We start from the raw sequence: 18,470 nt of genomic DNA on the forward strand, positions 1-18,470 counted from the left end.
ATGACTCCCCGGTGTTTAAGGACCGGGGCATGGAAGAGCTTTCCCGCCACCTGCACTTGGTGGCGGGCTCGCTCCTCAAACCCGTGTTCGCCTCTGTCCTGGTTTCTCAGACGGTTACGGAATGGATCAAGGTGCTTAAGAGCAACCTTCGGGGTGAGTCGTTTTCTCCAACTCTCATTGAGCTAACGGACCAGATGGCCCAGGCATAGATCTGTGCGATGCGGCCCTGGACAAGGCTCCTCTGGTCGCTAGATTACCGGCGGTGGGGAATCGATTTTCGCTGCATGGTGTGGCTGAAGAGCTGGTCGGCAGACCAGGCTTCTAAGAAGGCCGTGGCTGACCTTCCCTTTTTGGATGATCGCCTTTTTGGTGACTCCTTGGATGAGCTAATCCAAGGGTCTCACTTGGGGTAAGAGTACTCTTCTCCCCCAACCTGCTAAAGGTAAGGCACCTTGCAGTAAGCGGGGACCTTCCTTCAAGGCTCACCAGGGGCTTTTTCGTGCCTCAGAGGCGCAGGAAAAAGGAAAACCGTTCAGAGCCTTCCGATGGACACAAGAAGGCCTGGTCGGATAAGCCCAAGGCCGGGCAGTCCGGTGCAACGGACAAGTCCTCTTCTGCATGAAGTGACGCCCTCATCTGGTTCAGGGGTAGGGGGGCGTCTGCGTTACTTTCGGAAACCCTAGACGTCTCCGATTCAAGACACGTGGGTTCACGAATTGATTCGTACAGGGTACAAGATCGAATTTCTGTCTTGCCCAGCAGACAGGTTCTTTCCATCAAATCTCCCGTTTGTCTCCGGATCATTTAACGGATCTCAAGGAGACAGTGCAAGATCTTCTTGCACAGGGAGTTATTCCTGAGCGGAACAGGTTTCGAGGTTTTTACTCAAACCTTTTCACGGTGCCCAGGAAGGAGGGCAGGGTGCATCCAATTCTGGACCTCAAATCACTGAACCGCTTTGTGCGGGTGCAGAAGTTCCGGATGGAATCTGTCCGGTCGGTGGTGGCATCTTTCAAGCAAGGAGATTTTCTGGCCTCCATCGATTTGAAGGATCCATATCTGAACATCCCTATTTATGAAGGCCATCAGCGGTATCTCCGTTTCACTGTGGCGGAGGAGCATTTTCAATTTGTGGCATTACCCTTTGGTCTAGCTTCTGCTCTCAGGGTCTTCACCAAGGTTTTGGCCCCGGTGCTGGCTCTGCTGCAAAAGAGGGGGATTGCAGTCCTTGGTAGCTCGTGTACCATTCTGTCGGGCGATCTGACCAGGAGTTCGGGTGGACCATCAACTTCCAGAAGTCTGCACTGACCCCCATCAGTACTTCTCAATTATCTCAGGCGAAGGTTTTGCTTCCAGAGAAAAAAAAAACGTCAGACTTTGCAGGGAGAGGTCAGGGTTCTTATGGACAACGATCTCTCCTCCCTGCGGACCTGCATGAGGTCCCTGGGGCTGATGGTGGCGGTCTCGTTTGCCCAGTTTCACACAAGGCCTCTACAAAATGGAGATCCTTGCCAAATGGAACAAGGATCCGCAGTCTTTGAACAGGATGATATGTCTAAGCCGTCTAACGAGGGCAGAGCTGTCGTGGTGGCTTTGGTCGCCTGCTATGTGCCAAGGCAAGTCGTTCCTGCCACTGTTGTGGACGGTGGTCACCACGGATGCCAGCCTGATGGGCTGGGGTGTTGGACCCACTTTGTGCCCAAGGTCTGTGATCGGCGGAGGAAACATCCCTTTCGATCAATGTTCTCGAACTCAGGGCGATCAAGCTCTGCCTGCTCCATTGGACGTCTTGGCTCCATGGTCTCCCGGTTCGGGTGTAGTCAGACAAAGCCACGGCTGTGACTTACATCAATCACCAAGGGGGCACCAGGAGTGCCCGGGCGGCCACGGAGGTTGCCGGAATTCTGACCTGGGCCGAGGCACACGTTCCAGCTCCCTCCGCTGTTCACATTCCAGGCGTGGAGAACTGGCAGGCGGACTACCTGAGTCAGTCACTGGATCAGGGGGAATGGATCCTGCATCCAGAGGGGTTCGGCCTCCTGTGTTCCCGGTGGGGAACTCTGGAGGTGGATCTATTCGCATCTCGCCTAAACAAAAAGGTGGAGAGGTTTGTGGCCAGGGCTCCGGATCCTCTGGCAGACGCCACAGACGCGCTGGTGGCGCCTTGGAGCAGATACCGACTGATTTATGCCTTTGCTCCGATTCAACTGTTGTCCAGGTTCCTCCGCAGGTTGGCGGCGGAGCAGGTAAAGGTGGTTCTGGTGGCCCCAGACTGGCCTCACCGGTCTTGGTACTCAGACCTCGTAAAAATGCTCGTCGAACCTCCCTGGCGGGTGCCTCTGGGAGAAGATCTGCTGTCTCAAGGGCCGATCTTCTATCCTGATTTACAGTTGCTGGCTTTAAACGGAGTGACTGTTGAAGGCCAGGTATTAAGGGACAGAGGTCTCTCCGATTCAGTGATTCCTACTTTGCTGAAAGCTAGGAAAATGACTTCCAGGAAGATTTATCATCGTACTTGGAAGATGTATATTGCCTGGTGGGAGTCGCAAGGGTTGCACCCTCGCTCTTTTTCAGTGGCGAGGGTCTTAGCCTTCTTGCAGAAAGGAGTGGAGCAACATTTGGTCTTGGGCACGATTAAAGGTCAGGTGTCAGCCTTAGCCATTTACTTTCAACATCTCTTGGCGACTAACTCTTTGATTCGCACCTTTATTTACGGGGTGCGTCATCTGGCTCCTCCGAGGTCTTCTTTGCCTCCGTGGGATCTGAATTTGGTTTTGTCCGTTCTGCAACAGCCTCTCTTTGAAAACATCAGAGAAATCTCTCTGCCTTTGTTTTCTCAGAAAGTTGCCTTTCTAGTGGCTATCACCTCTGCTTCCAGGTTGTCTGAGTTGGCAGCTCTGTCTTGCCGTTCGCCTTATCTGGTCGTTCATAGGGATAAGGTTGTTCTGCGACCTAACCAATCTTTTCTCCCTAAGTTGGTGTCAGCTTTCCACCTCAATGAAGACATTGTTTTGCCTTCGCTCTGTGCAAACCCCAAGCATCCTACGGAATTTGCCTTGCATTTGCTGGATGTGTTTCAGGCGATCAGGGTTTACCTGTCGGCCACGGAATCCTTTCGGACGTCTGATTCCCTGTTTGTTCTTCCTGAGGGATCTCGGAGGGGTTTGGCTGCATCTGCTGAAACCATATCAAAGTGGATCAGACAGACTAATGTTCAGGCCTATTCATTGAAGGGTCAGGTTCCTCCTTTCCCTGTGAGGGCGCATTCTACTAGAGCGCTCAGTGCCTCTTGGGCTTTTCGTCATCAGGCTTCGGTGGCTCAGGTGTGTAAGGCGGCAACCTGGTCGTCCGCGCACCCTTTTACAAAATTCTACAAGATTGATTTGATGGCATCCTCGTATGCTTCCTTTGGCCGAAAGGTTTTGCAGGCTGCTGTTTGTTGAAGAGATTTACGGTTCTCTTTCAGGAGTGAATATTTGTTTTGGGGTAAGCTCCTGTTGGGGTTGAGCTTCTGTTGCCCTATTTGCTATGTTTTCTCTAGCCTGGCTGAAATGTTAACAGTTGTTGGTTGCGTTCTTCCCACTCCTCATGCCTACACTGCTATGGGACGTCCCATTGGTGAAGAAACTATAGAGAGCTGCGTCTGTCAGAAGACGTACGAGAAAATAGAATTTTTTGTAAGAACTTACCGTAAAATTCTTTTCTCCGAGTCCTCTGACAGACCGCAGCTCCAGACCCTCTATTTTGGGGTTGGTTGTTTTTTCCTTCACTGCTTTCAACGAAACTGATTAGTGAGCATGGTATGTCTGGGGTAATGTCATGAGGGACAGCCCATTGGTGAAGAAACTATGGAGAGCTGCGTCTGTCATAGGACTAGTTTTTACGGTAAGTTATTACAAAAATTCTATTTTTGGACTTACTCTGTTTATCTTTGTGTAATATTAACTACCTCCCGTCCACCATATAGTAAAATGATAAGGTGGCTTTTTTGTTCTGGGGCAACATCATATGGCATTGTCCCACTCTCACGACACATCCCCAATCTCTGTAAATAGCCGATCATGCGGCTCTTTGGACACAGCTGATCCCATGTAAACAAGAAAATTCTGGTTAACAGCTTTTCTCTTCTCGCACTGACAGCGTGTAAGGAAAGGAAAGTTATTTATCTGCATTTCTTCAAAGGGAAGACCTGCACAGATAATCAGGGCACTGGTTATCAGTGCCTTGATTATGAGTGGAGCCCCAACAGTGCCTAGCAGTGATACCAGTCAATGCCCATCAGTGCTGCCTATTAGAAGCACATCAGTGAAGGAGAAAAAATTAAAAAAAAAAAATAAAAAAAAAAGATTTGTTTTCCTCCTTTAGGCTCCGTTCACATGTAGGCGTTTTGGGGCATTTTTGGGGAGTTTTTCTGCTCTAGGATCAGCTCTCAAAACGCCCAACAAGACAAATCCTATTCATTTCAATGGCCCTGTTCACATCTGAGCGTTTTGACGCTGTAAGCAAAACGCCCAACGATCAAAAAAGTACATGAGCTTCTTTTTGGGCAGATTACAGGCGTTTTCCATTGGTATCTATTCAATCAAAAAACGCCTGCACAAAAAAACGCCTGTAAATCGCGGTAAAAAAAAAAAAAATCGCTGTAAAATCACGGTAAAACAACGCGCAAAAACGCTACGCTCAGGTGTGAATGTAGCCTTAACTTTTTCAGTTTTTTTTTTTTTGTTTGTTTTTTAGCAAAATACCACCAAAAAAAGCTCTGTCTCACAAAATGATAAAAAATGCATTTAGGTACAGCATTTCATGACTGCGCAATGGTTAAAGTGTGGCAGCGCTGAAATCTGAAAGTTGGCCTGGGCAGGACAGGGGTGAAAGTGGCAGGTAATTAAGTTGCTAAAAATTTGTTTGATGATCTGAATAATTTAAGTGCGACAAATATGCAAAGAATTAAAAAAAAAAAAAATCCAGGAAGAGGGCACTCATATCACTGCATCCAACAATATTATCAGAAATTAAATCAGATGTGTGTGAACAAAAAAAAAAAAAAAAAAAACTACTATATTCTAACAACAGAATGCCATATATCCCGAAGTACTATGCCCCAAGCAAAAATTACACAAGGAGTATAGAGTTACATAACCAGCACACATCATATGGTTAAAGCCCCAAATCAAAATAGTCACAAAAAATGCAATGTAGGCATAATAACTAGTGCAGAGGGAAAACATAACAAAAAAGCCAAGTAATGATTGTGGAACATAGCATCATTAAGTACTTTCCTAGATTTATTTTCCACACTTCCTTAAGTGGCGGTTCACATTTCAGCGATGCGGGAACGCTGCGAATATACATCGCATCGCATCCGCACCCCTGGCAGTTCACACTGTCATATGCGATACGCTGGGGGTGTCAATTAAAGGTTAACGACACCCCCAGATCAGATCGCATATCACAGTGCGATCTGAAAGTTCGCACAGAATCGGATCGCACTAGTGTGAACCACTGTGCGATCCGATTCTGCTGCGGACCAAAAAAAAAGGTCCTGTACGAGTTGGGTGCAATTGCGGTGCGAATTCAGCCATACAAACTGTATGGCTGAATTTGCACCGCACAAAGATCGCATGTAATTTTAGGAGCAGTGCGCTCCGAATTACATGCGATCTCTTTGATCGCAGAAATGTGAACCGGCACTTAAAACAGTTGAGACAGTGGAGATTAGACAGTAGAAAAGTGCCTCCTACTCATTACATTGGTGGGCAAGAGAAAAATGCCCCACAACACTGGTGGGCAGTGGAAAAGTGCCCTCTTCCCATTACTCTTGTAAAGATTAAATGCCCACTGCATTAGTGGCCCGTGGCAAAAAAGCTTTGGTGTTGAAAAGTGTTATTAAACCAAAATGATTCTGGAGTCGCTGCATTAGTTTTCATTTTTAGGCTTTTCCCCCTCTGTTTTCACCTGTTGATCTGGCCAGTAACACACCTTCTGTTTTATAGTGTTCCCACACTGGATGAAGGAGCACAGGGACACCTCTGGACAGCAGCATTGTCAGTCTTGGGGGGAGGGGAGTGCTAGATGCACTAGTATATTTAGATACATTAACAAAATTGAAGTTAAAGTATTTGTTACCCCAACACTTTATATTCATGATATGTGCCTGCTGTATCATGTACTTGTATGAGAAAATATCCTGTTCTCTTTGTATGGTTTCCTTTATCTGAAATCCTTGGGTGTTCTCGCCAGTCCCTCTGCTTTTCTATTAAAAACTGACCACACTAAGCAGGAGAGCATACCGTGGTTGGTTCTCTAGCTATGCTGGGAACTCAGCCTTCTTTCCGATGATCCGACTTGCACTGACACGCTCCCTCTGAACAGCCATTCACTGGTAAGCTTGGTGTGTGGCTGCTTCTCCTTCAAAGAACAGAAATGTAAACGTAAAACCATTTTTTTACCTGCTTATTTGTATTCCTGATGAAATGCACTTAATGGTAAGCTCTGTGTGCTGCGGCTTCTCCTTCCCTAGCTCTTATGCTTAAAGAGGTTGTAAACCCATTAAAATTTTTATTTTTTTTCCAACCTGAAAGAGAAACACATAATGAGCTAGTATGCATCGCATACTAGCTCATTATGAAATACTTACCTTAGAACGAGCCCCCGCCGTGCCGCCCGCTTACCTGTATGACGGGCGACATGTCCAGTCGCCCGTCTTCCGGGATCACGGCATCCAGCCATCTGATTGGCCGGAGCCGCGGTGACGTCACTCCCGCGGGGGAACCGATGGTCACGACACGGGGCTCTGAAGGAACGGCACCAGCGGCCATTCCTTCAGAGCGCATGCGCCAGTGATGTCACTGGCTGCATGTAAGGTAAATATCTCCTAAACAGTTCATGTTTAGGAGATATTTACATTACCTATAGGTAAGCCTTATCATAGGCTTACCTATAGGTAAAAGTTGCAGAGGAGGGTTTACTTCCTCTTTAACAGAGGTAATGTGATTTAAAAAAAAAAAAAAAAAAAAAACGATCGTTTACAAATCACTTTAAACACTACTGGACCAGAAGGTTTTCCCCCTTAATGACCAGGCCATTTTTTGCGATACTTTAACTGCAATTGCATGGTCATGCGACGCTGTATCCTAAGGAAAAAAAAAAAATTGCTGTCCCTTCCCCCCCCACACAAATAGAGATTTCTTTTGGTGGCATTTGATCACCTGTTCAATTTTTATTTTTTGCGCTATAAACAAAAAAAAAAAAAAAGTGAAAATTCTGAAAAATATAAAAATAAAACGGAATTTTTGTAAAATCTTACCTGTAAAATTCCTTTCTCTGAGTCCTCCGACAGTCGCCGCCTCTTCATATTCGTCACATATGGGTTATTAGACTTTGCTCCGAAGGAGTAGCTAGGCAACAGAATATGTTAACATTAAAGCTTTTAACATATCCCACCCTCAAGGGGTGGTCCCCTCAGTCAATACCCTCCTACTTCCTGCAACCATATCTCAGTTTTAGTGGAATAGCAGTAGAGTATACAACCAAACCCCAAAAGAGGGGCGGGGGCGGCGACTGTCGGAGGACTCAGAGAAAGGAATTTTACAGGTAAGATTTTACAAAAATTCAGTTTTCTCTTACGTCCTCCGACAGTCGCCGCCTCTTCATATTCGTCACATATGGGGACGTCCCAAAGCAGTGCAAACATGAGGGGTGGGAAACGCATCCGCGCCGAAAAGGCAACGCAGTCTCCGCATCAAAGAAAGGAACCTTACCCAAGGAAGGAAACCAGCTGGGCAACAGAAAAAAACAAGTGCTCAACAGGAGCAACAACCCAGGAAAAGACAAAATAACCATGGGATATAAAACTTATCCCAACAGCCAGAGATCCCCAACAAGGGACCCTAGGGAATTGCCGTACTAAGAACCTTGCGGCCAAAGGAAGCATCCGCCGATGCCTGAACATCTACTTTGTAGAATCTTGTGAACGTGTGTACGGTCGACCAGGTCGCCGCCTTACACACCTGGGCTACAGAAGCCCCATGACGACAGGCCCAAGACGTACTCAAAGATCTAGTAGAGTGCGCCTTCACAGGCACAGGGGGAACCTTCCCCTGCAAAGCATAGGCCTGTTCAATGGTCTGCCTGATCCATTTTGCGATGGTAGAGGCCGAAGCCGCCATGCCCTTCCGAGGACCCTCTGGAAGAACAAACAAGGAGTCCGTCTTTCGAAAAGACTCAGTCGATTTAAGGTAAACCCTTATCGCCCGAACAACATCCAGAGAATGCAATCTCACCTCCTTTGGATGTTTAGGCTTCGCGCACAGCGAAGGTAAGACAATATCCTCATTAAGATGGAATTCCGAAACTCGTTTCGGAAGAAAAGAAGGATTAGGTCGCAAGACCACCTTATCCAAATGAACAACCAGGTACGGAGACTTGCAGGACAAAGCTGCCATCTCCGACACTCTGCGAGCCGAAGCGATCGCCACCAAAAAGGCGACCTTTTTGGACAACATAGACAACGAGATCTCCCTGATCTGTTCAAAAGGAGCACGTTGCAACACAGACAGAACGAGATTCAAGTCCCAAGGGGGCAGAGGATCCCTCCTAGGAGGAACCAGATGCCGCACACCCTGAACAAAAGTGCCAACCAAGGAGTTGGAAGCCACGGGACGTTGAAACAGAACGGCCAGTGCAGACACCTGACCCTTTATCGTAGCCAGCGCCAAACGCTGATCAACACCCGTTTGAAGAAAAGACAGCACACGGGAAACCGAGTACGTGCGGGGTGAAAACCCCCTGGACTCACACCAGGCAAAATAGGCCTTCCAAGTACGGTAATAAACCTTCCCCGAGGAAGACTTCCTCGCGTTGATCAAAGTATGAACGACCTCTGGAGAGAGACCCCTCTCCTTCAGGACCTCGGTCTCAACAGCCAGGCCGTCAAAGCCAGCGACTGTAAAGCAGGATGGTATATCGGTCCTTGAGACAGTAGATCGTCTCGAAGAGGCAGACGCCACGGAGCGTCGACCGCCAGATTCACGAGGTCTGCGTACCAGGACCGGCGAGGCCAGTCCGGTGCCACAAGAATCACCGTGCTGTGTTCCGAGTGTAACCTGCGAAGGAACCTGGACAGCAACTGAATCGGTGGAAACGCGTACATCAGCCTGTACTGATGCCACGGGGCCACTAACGCGTCCGACGCGTCTGCCCGAGGGTCGCGCGTCCTTGCCACGAACCTTTTCACCTTGTTGTTGAGACGAGACGCGAACAGGTCCACATCTGGAAGACCCCACTTCGCGCACAACATCTGGAAGACAGCCGGGTGGAGAGACCATTCCCCCTGATCCAGGGTCTGGCGACTCAGATAGTCCGCCTGCCAATTCTCCACTCCCGGAATGTGAACCGCCGTTATCGCCGGGACATGAGTCTCGGCCCAAGACAGAATGTCGGCCACTTCTCGAGCCGCTCGGGCACTCCTGGTGCCCCCTTGGTGGTTGATGTAGTCCACCGCCGTGGCATTGTCCGTCTGCACCCGAACCGGGCAGCCCTGCAGCCGGTCCGTCCAGCGATGAAGACAGAGATTTATCGCACGCAATTCCAGAATGCTGATCGGAAGGGAAGACTCCCCCTCCGACCAAGTTCCCTGGGCGGATAGAACGCCCAGAACACCACCCCAGCCCGACAGGCTGGCATCCGTGGTGATCACCGTCCACGAGACAGGACGAAACGACTTGCCCCCGGACACCATCGGGGACTGGAGCCACCACAGAAGGTTTCTTTTGGTGCGATGACTCAACGAGATTTGAAGATCCAGAGATTGAGGTCGCCCGTCCCACCTGGACAGGATCTCCGCTTGGAGACCCCGCGTGTGAAACTGGGCGAAGGGAATCGCCTCGAAGGCCGAGACCATCAATCCCAGACATCTCATGCACGTCCGCAGAGACGAGTGCGGAACGTCCCTGAGGGACCTGACTTCCTCCTGAAGAGTTCTGAGTTTGTCTTCCGGCAGGAAGACCTTCGCCTGCACCGAGTCCAGAATCATTCCCAGGTAGGGAAGACGAACCGACGGACTCAGTGTCGACTTTGGAAAATTTATCGTCCAACCAAACTCCTGCAGAGTTTGCATCGTGACAGACAGGTCCTTCTCCAGACCCTGGCTGGTCGCAGACCGAACCAGAATGTCGTCCAGATACCCCAGGACAGAAATGCCCTGGGCCCTCAATAATGCCAGAACCGGTGCAAGCACCTTGGTGAAGACCCGCGGAGCCGAGGCGAGACCAAAAGGCAACGCCACGAACTGGTAGTGATCCTCCGCAATGGCAAATCGAAGGAACCTCTGGTGACCCTCGAAAATGGGGATGTGAAGATACGCATCCTTCAAATCGATGGAGGCCATGAATTCCCCCGGAACCAGGGCAGCCACCACCGACCGCAGGGATTCCGTGCGGAACTTGCGAACCCGCACAGAGCGGTTCAGAGCCTTCAAGTCCAGAATTGGACGAACCTTGCCCTCCTTTCTGGGCACGGTGAACAGATTGAAACATCGAAATATGACAAACACTGTGTATAATGAACTATGTGACATATTGTTTCTAACACTGTTTAAATACATGTTAAATCTAATTCTATATTTACCATCTGTATCATACTCATTGTTACCTTTTATGTTCCTAGTCTGAGTTCTGGTGTTCTCTGGACTATCGAGAAAGGCAATTGGTCCGAAACGCGTCTAGTCCGATCCAGACACCTCAGACCCTCTTGGTTCCAAGACGTATCTATGACCTTGTTTTTATCTTATACTTTATGTTTGACTATGTATGTTCCATTTCTGTAATATGTGTAATAAAATTTATATATTTTCATACTCAAGTCCTGGTTCTTGCCGTTAAAAGTCCCAATCCTCAGGGGTTATTCTTTGTTCCAACAGATTGGAATAAAACCCCCGAAATCTGTCCCGATGAGGCACCGGAACCACCACTCCCTGAGCCCTCAGGTCCCGCACCGCCAGGTGCAGGTCCCGCAAACGCTCTGGAGACAGTTGAAGATTTGAGGGAAAAAATCTGCTCTCCGGCCGAGAGAGAAACTCGATCTTGTAACCAGATCGAACGATCTCCTGAAAACATCTGTCCCGCACACGGGCCAACCAGGGTTGAAGAAAACCGAGCAAGCGTCCCCCCACCCCAAAACTGGGTGAGGGCGCCCCTTCAGGCCGAACTGTTATGGGCTGCAGATCCGGATTGGCCGGACTTCTGTTTCCCAGACCAGGGCTTCTTCTGAGAGCCTTGACCTTTGAACGGCTTGCCCTTGTAGTGCGGCCGAAAGGCACGAAAGGACCCCTAAGGGGGCCGAAAATTAGCATGCTTCTTCCCAGAAGCCCCCTTAGCCTTGGGGAAATGGGGCAAGAGAGTGCTCTTACCCCCGGTGATCCCCTTAATCAACACATCCAAGGACTCCCCAAAAAGGCGAGACCCATCATAAGGTAGATTGGCTAAGGTCTTACGCGAAGATTGGTCCACCGACCAACATTTTAACCAAACCAGGCGGCGAGACAACACCGCCACGCTGTGCACACGTGCAGCCAATGGAACCAGGTCCAGGTCCGCATCACACAGATACATGACACCCTGGTGGATTTGATCCACCATGTCCAGGGTCGCCGGCGAGGCCGAGTCGGCCACTAGGACGCGCCTAAGCATCTGCGTCCAACTTGCGATCGCCTGGGCCGCCATGAGAGAAGCAAACAGAGCTTTAAGCATAGAACCCGTAACAGAATAAGTATGACGGGCAAGAGACTCCAATCTCCTATCCGTGGCATCACGGAACACAGGGGAATCCTCTGCAGGAATCGCAGTGGCCTTGTTTAAAACCGCAATTGCGTGATCCACTGGGGGAGGCACACACCACCTTTCATCAGTGGAAGGCGAGAAAGGATAACGCAGCTTGAACCTACTAGGTACAGCAAAAGGTTTGCGCAGATTGCGCCATTGTTCCTTAACAGCGCGCTGAAAATCATCATTGCAGGGAAAAACCTGCGGTGTCCTGCGTTTTCTCTGCGTCCCATAGGCCGCCAAGGCAGCGGGGGGACACACTTCATCCTGCAAACGCAATGTTTGCTTTATGGAAGCAATCAATTCATCCATGATTGCAAGCTCTTCAGGCGAGCCAGGGGGAGAATTATCAACCCCCTCAACTTCAGCCTCCACTTCGGACCCCACTAGATCTAGGGAGGAGCGGGACCCCGATAAGGAGGCCCCCGCCATAACAACCCCATCACCTTCACCCTCAGAATCAGAGGAAAGAGCAATTCTGGGTCTTTTAGTAGATTGAGCAGCCACCAGCATCTGCACCTGAGCGGCAAGGCCAGCCACAATAGTGGCTAAATCCCCCCCTGGGGGGGAAACAGCGGTCCCCTGGCTTTCCACCAAGGCGGTAGGAAATTTGCCCTCCTGAGAATCCATTGCCCCTGTAATACCAGACAATAAAGGGTTAACTGCCCCTTTAAGCAAGCGCGGCAAGCGCAGCCCACCGCACCACACTCAAGCACAATGAGACCCCCACAGGGAATATGCAAACTGAACACAGGCAATGGATAGCAAGAACAGAAGGATAAAACCTGAGGAGACCCTCGCCGCTGCTGCTGCCTCGATCGGTGTTCCTGGAAAGAGGAAGTGATGCTGCCAGGGCGCTCTATGAAAGCCTATGGAGGCTACAAGAAAATGGCCGCCATGCATGTAAAACATGCAGCCGGAGCGAGTGTAGGCAAAATGGCGCCGTTTGGCGCCGAAACCGCCGCTCCACAGTGCAGTAATGCACACATGTCATCCATGTATAAGAACACATGTCAGATCGCCGCAGCGATCGCTGTATATGCCCAAACATGCCAAAAAAAACATGCCCCACAGCACACAGCTTTTCACACTGACCAGGCTGACACACACAGTGTCACACAGCTCCCCCCCCCCCTTGCAGCCCACAGCATGCAGCCGAGAGATAGGGAGACAAGCAGTGTGAATAGAGGCAGGTTACACAGTCCCAGACTGACACCCCCCCAGACAGACAGGTCCCCACATAGATACACTTACCTCTCAATGGCATGGGGGACCCGCACAGGCGAACAACCGCTGCACATGAGGCAGGGAGAGTCGCAATTCAAGACGCACAAAATGGGGGTTAAGAAACCGCACGGCGTCCAGTGAGGTAGCCACCTCACCAATCATCCCTGCACCGAACAGGGATGGGTCGTTCACTGTGCCAGGAGCGTTACCTGGCTGAACGCTCGATGGCAGGCTGGGAAGCCACTGACCCACGACCTGTGACCAGGGGGGATCAGCCCGAGACCCAGCCCGCATGATCCTCTTCATCAGAAGAACTAACTAACGCTGACAAAAACAACAGCTGAGTAAAGGTAGAGAGAAAACTCAAACAAAATTTCAAAAAAGAAGAAAGAGTCTGGGGCAGAAAGCCCCAGCACAGGAAAAGCCAGCCACTCCTGACAAGCTAGACATTAAAACTGAGATATGGTTGCAGGAAGTAGGAGGGTATTGACTGAGGGGACCACCCCTTGAGGGTGGGATATGTTAAAAGCTTTAATGTTAACATATTCTGTTGCCTAGCTACTCCTTCGGAGCAAAGTCTAATACCCCATATGTGACGAATATGAAGAGGCGGCGACTGTCGGAGGACGTAAGAGAAATAATATTTTTTACTTTCTGCTATAGAACATTCCCAATTAAAAAAACAAAACAAAACACCATTCTGTCTCCACTGGGAGCGATCGCAGATGCCCGGTGGCAATCGTGGCCACTGGACCAGCTGATTGGCTCCCCGTAGCAAATGTGCGCGTGCCCCCACTGCCGGTTCTGCAAAGTGGCGTGCAGTAACATTGTTTCGCGGGACAGAGCCTACCTGCTGCAGTATACGTACTGCTGGCAGTCTGCAGGCGGTTAATTAAAATCAAACTCCAGTTTATATTTTTTTAAGCAGATACAGCAACAGTTTTGTTCCTTTTGGGATACAGGTTTTACAGAAATAAAAAAAAAAAAAAAGATACCGTAATTATTGTAAGTAATACTGTTAAATAATTTGTCTTCCCCGATTGTCGGGGATCTAGTGTGGAAATCCGCCCGCTTGTGTAAACAAAGCAGGCGGATCTCCTAAGTGACAGGCAGGGTTCAGCATAGCTAAACCTGCGATCTGTCCCTGTGTCACACAGTCACCTCCCCCCACACACGTCAGTAAGCACCAGGCATATATTAACACCTCCCTCTCCAATAAAAATTATATAGCACTGATTACTGTAGTAATGTCACTGGTACCCCCAAAAGTGTGAAAAATGTCAGTCAAGGGTCCGATCTGTCCACCGCAATGTCGCAGTCCCGCAAAAAAAAAAAAAAAAAACACCGAAAATGACAGAAATCTTTCCCTTAGTTAGTAAACGCAATATCTTTTGCGCAAATCAATCAAAATACGCTTATTGTGATTTTTTTTACCAAAAATATGTAGCAGAAAAAAATTGGCCTAAAATGATAAAAAATTTAGATTTTTACATTTTTTGGGGGGGGGGGAATTTCATATAAAAAAAATTTGAAAAATATTGTTATTTTTTCAAAATTGTCGCTCTTTTTTTTTTTTTATAGCACAAAAAAAAAAAAAAAAAAAAAAAAGGACAAATTTAATTTGGGTACAGCGTTGCACGACCGCGCAATTGTCCGTTAAAGTAACGCAGTGCCGAATCGCAAAATATGGCCTGGTCAGGAATGGGGTAAAACCTTCCGGTCATAAAGCGGTTAAAAATACGCTCATTGAGAATTTTTTTGTCAAAGACATGTAGCTAAATACATTTTGGCCTAAATATATGACAAAAATTTAATATATTGGATATTTTTTAACTGTCAAAGTAGAAAAATATTGTTATTTTTTCAAAATTGTCGAATTTTTTAATTAATATCGCAAAAAATGAAAATCGCACAGGTGATCAAATACCACTAAAAGAAAGCTCTGTTTGTGGGGAAAAAAAGGACATAAATTTCATTTGGGTACGGCGGTGCATGACTGCGCAATTGTCAGTTAAATTCGCACAGGGCCGAATCGCAAAAAGTGGCTTGGACATAAGACAGCAAAATCCTCCGGTGGTAAAGTGGTTAAAACGTCCGTTAGGTCGCGTTTGCACCGGGCGTTTGCGTTTAGAACTGTTCCTAGAGGTCAAAAAAATCATTGAATTAATTTAATCAATTAAAATGGAAAAACGCGAGCGCTAAACGCGGGTCATCGCGTTTGGACGCGTTTTTGCGTTTGAAACGCCGGGATATACACGTTCGAACACAAATAATTGCTTTCCAAAAAACATCCCTGAACTCAACTGCCTGCAAATGACTGTAAACGACCCTGTGTACATGGACAGATAAGAAAACATGTAGATGGGTTCAGGGTAGGGCTGCAAGATATTGGGGAAAAAAGAACATTGCGATATTTTGATTTCAACTATATATCGCAATATTTCTCTAGGTGGAAAGCAGAAGACGGATTAGGCAGAGTCGGGACTCACAGTTGTGGTAGGAGGTAAAAAAACACAGCCCGACATGACATCTGTCCCACACGTTCCCTCTGCCGCCCTGGAGCCGACATGACATCTGTCCCACACGTTCCCTCTGCCGCCCTGGAGCCGACATGACATCTGTCCCACACATTCCCTCTGCCGCCCTGGAGCCGACATGACATCTGTCCCACACGTTCCCTCTGCCGCCCTGGAGCCGACATGACATCTGTCCCACACGTTCCCTCTGCCGCCCTGGAGCCGACATGACATCTGTCCCACACGTTCCCTCTGCCGCCCTGGAGCCGACATGACATCTGTCCCACACGTTCCCTCTGCCGCCCTGGAGCTAGTCCTCTTGACGGAGCGGTGAGCGCGGCACAGCGAACCAATCACGCGAGTAGCGGCACAGGGAACAAATCAGATGTGCAGGCACGCGTGATTGGTTAGCTGTGCAGCTGCTCACGGTGCGCTGCTCACGGCTGAACGTGTGGGACAGCTGCCAGCACTGAGTCCTCCTCCTCCTCCCCCGAGTCCCGACTTCTCCCTGCCTAAAGGTAAATATCGCGTCTTCGGCGATACGAATATCGCCCACGCCCGCAGAACGATAGTCGATATCATATCGACTATCGTTCAGCCTTAGTTCAGGGGCTTCTGAAAAAAATGCCCAACTGCTCCTAAAACGGCCATTTACAACGTCCCGTGTACATGGAGCCTTACTGCTACAGAAGGAGAGCAGCCTTGATGGCCAGATCACCAGGGGAAAATAGGAAAAGAAAGCCAAAAAAAAGAAAAACAAAATCAGCAATCACATCTAAGAAGTGGTAATATGCAATACAATTAAATGTTTGATTTTAAGATACATAAAATAGAGCTGACGCACCTGGGTAATAGTGAACAGAAACAGGCGATAAGGCGATAAGGAGCTCTGCGTACCACCACCCATAGACATGAATGGGTGAAGGTGGCTGTTTGTAGCTATGTGCCACTACATATGTAAAGTCGTGCAAGAGCATAGAAGTAAGATTGTGAACATACACACTACCCACATTCAGGGCATTACATCTATACGAATGCAGCACTTTACACAAATAGCAGCCACCTTCACCCAATCATCTCTATGGACAGCTGTACGCTGCACACCAGTGTGAAGTGAAAAGTGCCCATTGGCACGAGGCCATATAAGAAGAGGGATCCTCTCCACACTAATTAATCCTCAGTTACTAAAGCAACAACATTTGTAACTGCTGGAAAGCCAGGCTGCAGTGTTTCAGTAAAAAGACGTTACACCTAGTTTTTTTTTTTATTATTAACTACCGAAATCACGTCAGTGTCACTACCTGCATTGAAAAAAGTGAAAGTTCTGCCCCGGGCTCTGAGGAACACTTCCCGTTCTTCGGACATCGCCTTAGAAGAACACAGGAGATCACACACACAGCAAACCAAAACACAGTCTATCCAGACGATGCAAATTCCGTACTTCCTGCTTTATTCGGCGATCTACTTCTACTGCCTGGATAACATGGCGCTTCCTAGGATTGACCTTATACCATCCTCACTATCGGCGTATTGATTGGTTGTCCCGTCAATTACTACTGCGGCTGTGAAGTTTACTGAGCGCTGTGCCATATGTTGGATCCTATTAGACCATAGGATTATCCAACATTGAGCAGAAATGTAAATGTAAAACCATTTTTTTTACCTGCTTGTATGTCTTACTAAAAAAGGAAATTAAAAATGTAGTTCAGGAGTAAAGGACCACTGTTCATGTTTTTCCTAATAAAAAGATCATACACCATTTATCCATAACATTATGACCACTTGCAGGTAAAGTGAGTAACATTGGTTATCTCGTGACAATGGCATCTGAAAGTAGGTGGGTATATTAGGCAGCAGGTAAACATGTTTTCCCTGAAGCTGATGTGTTGAAAGGATAAAAAAAAAATGGGCAAGTGTAAGGATTTGAGCCACAGATGTTTAAATGCAACTCCAAAACTGCAGCACATGTGGAATCAGGAGGGAACAGCCCATACACATGTAGGGGGCCTGGGCATCCCGAGGGGCTCGGCTGCCCGGGCTCCAACCAATGAGATTGAGTTGTTCAAGCTGTAGATACTAGCAATTGCTAAAGCAGGGCAGCCATGGAGTGAGTCGCTGCCTCTGCAGATGTCTTAGGCCGGCTCTTTTCTGGATTGGGCTGTCTCTTTGATGAATATATGGGAATGTCTCTTTGATGAATATATGGGAATGTCTCTTTGCTGAATGTATGGGAATCTTGCTTTGCTGAATATATGGGGATGCCACTTTGCTGAATATATGGAGATGTCACTTTGCTGGATTGGGATGTCTCTTTGCTGAATATTTGGGGAATATATGGGGAGTTGTAATAAAGTAAGTTGTAATAGTGTTAAAATTGGGTGCATTGACAGACTCAGCGGGATGACCAGTGGATGGAGTCTGTATGACAGCCAGTGAATGGGCCCTGGGGAATGTTGTTGGTCAGAACCCGGGGGGCCCAGGCCTAAAGCTTCCCAAAATTTGTGATGATGGCCCTGTGTGGGATGTTCCCAATTTGCAGTGGTCAGGACCTAAGTAAAGCTATCAATGAAGGAAAACTGGTGAACCAAGTGACAGGGTCATGGGCTGCCAAGGTCATGCATGTGGGGATTGAAGACTGTAGCTTTACTGCAGACTGCTGAAAATGTTAATGCTCCATGGCTGCACACTAAGAGACTAAAAAAAGACAGAAAAACGCACATTGAGCATTTTTGTGCTGGCATTTAGTAGTGAATAGCAGGTTGTTAACTTGTTCAAGACCGCCCCTTGTACATTTAATACAGCAGGGCGGCCCAGCTGTGCGAAACATGTCCATACTTGCCAACTGTCCCGTTTTTGGCGGGACAATCCCGGCAAGTAGGACTCTGTCCCGTGTAATTTAGTCTGCCGG

At 48.3% G+C, this 18,470-nt stretch overlaps 1 protein-coding gene across 1 annotated transcript in view; it reads right to left on the minus strand.

The window, feature by feature from the left end:
• The window catches only part of CPPED1 (calcineurin like phosphoesterase domain containing 1), a 454,522-nt gene extending 437,570 nt beyond the window's left edge, over window positions 1-16,952 (minus strand). Inside the window, exon 1 of the mRNA XM_082261885.1 lies at window positions 16,864-16,952. Within this exon, the coding sequence (XP_082118011.1) occupies window positions 16,864-16,927 (64 nt within the window). The 5' untranslated portion in view covers window positions 16,928-16,952. The remainder of the gene's footprint in view (window positions 1-16,863) is intronic.
• Between the last annotated feature and the right edge of the window lie 1,518 nt (window positions 16,953-18,470).

This window comes from Pelophylax lessonae (genome assembly GCF_965119305.1).
Source record: "Pelophylax lessonae genome assembly, chromosome: 6".
In the NCBI taxonomy this organism is placed as follows: domain Eukaryota; kingdom Metazoa; phylum Chordata; class Amphibia; order Anura; family Ranidae; genus Pelophylax; species Pelophylax lessonae.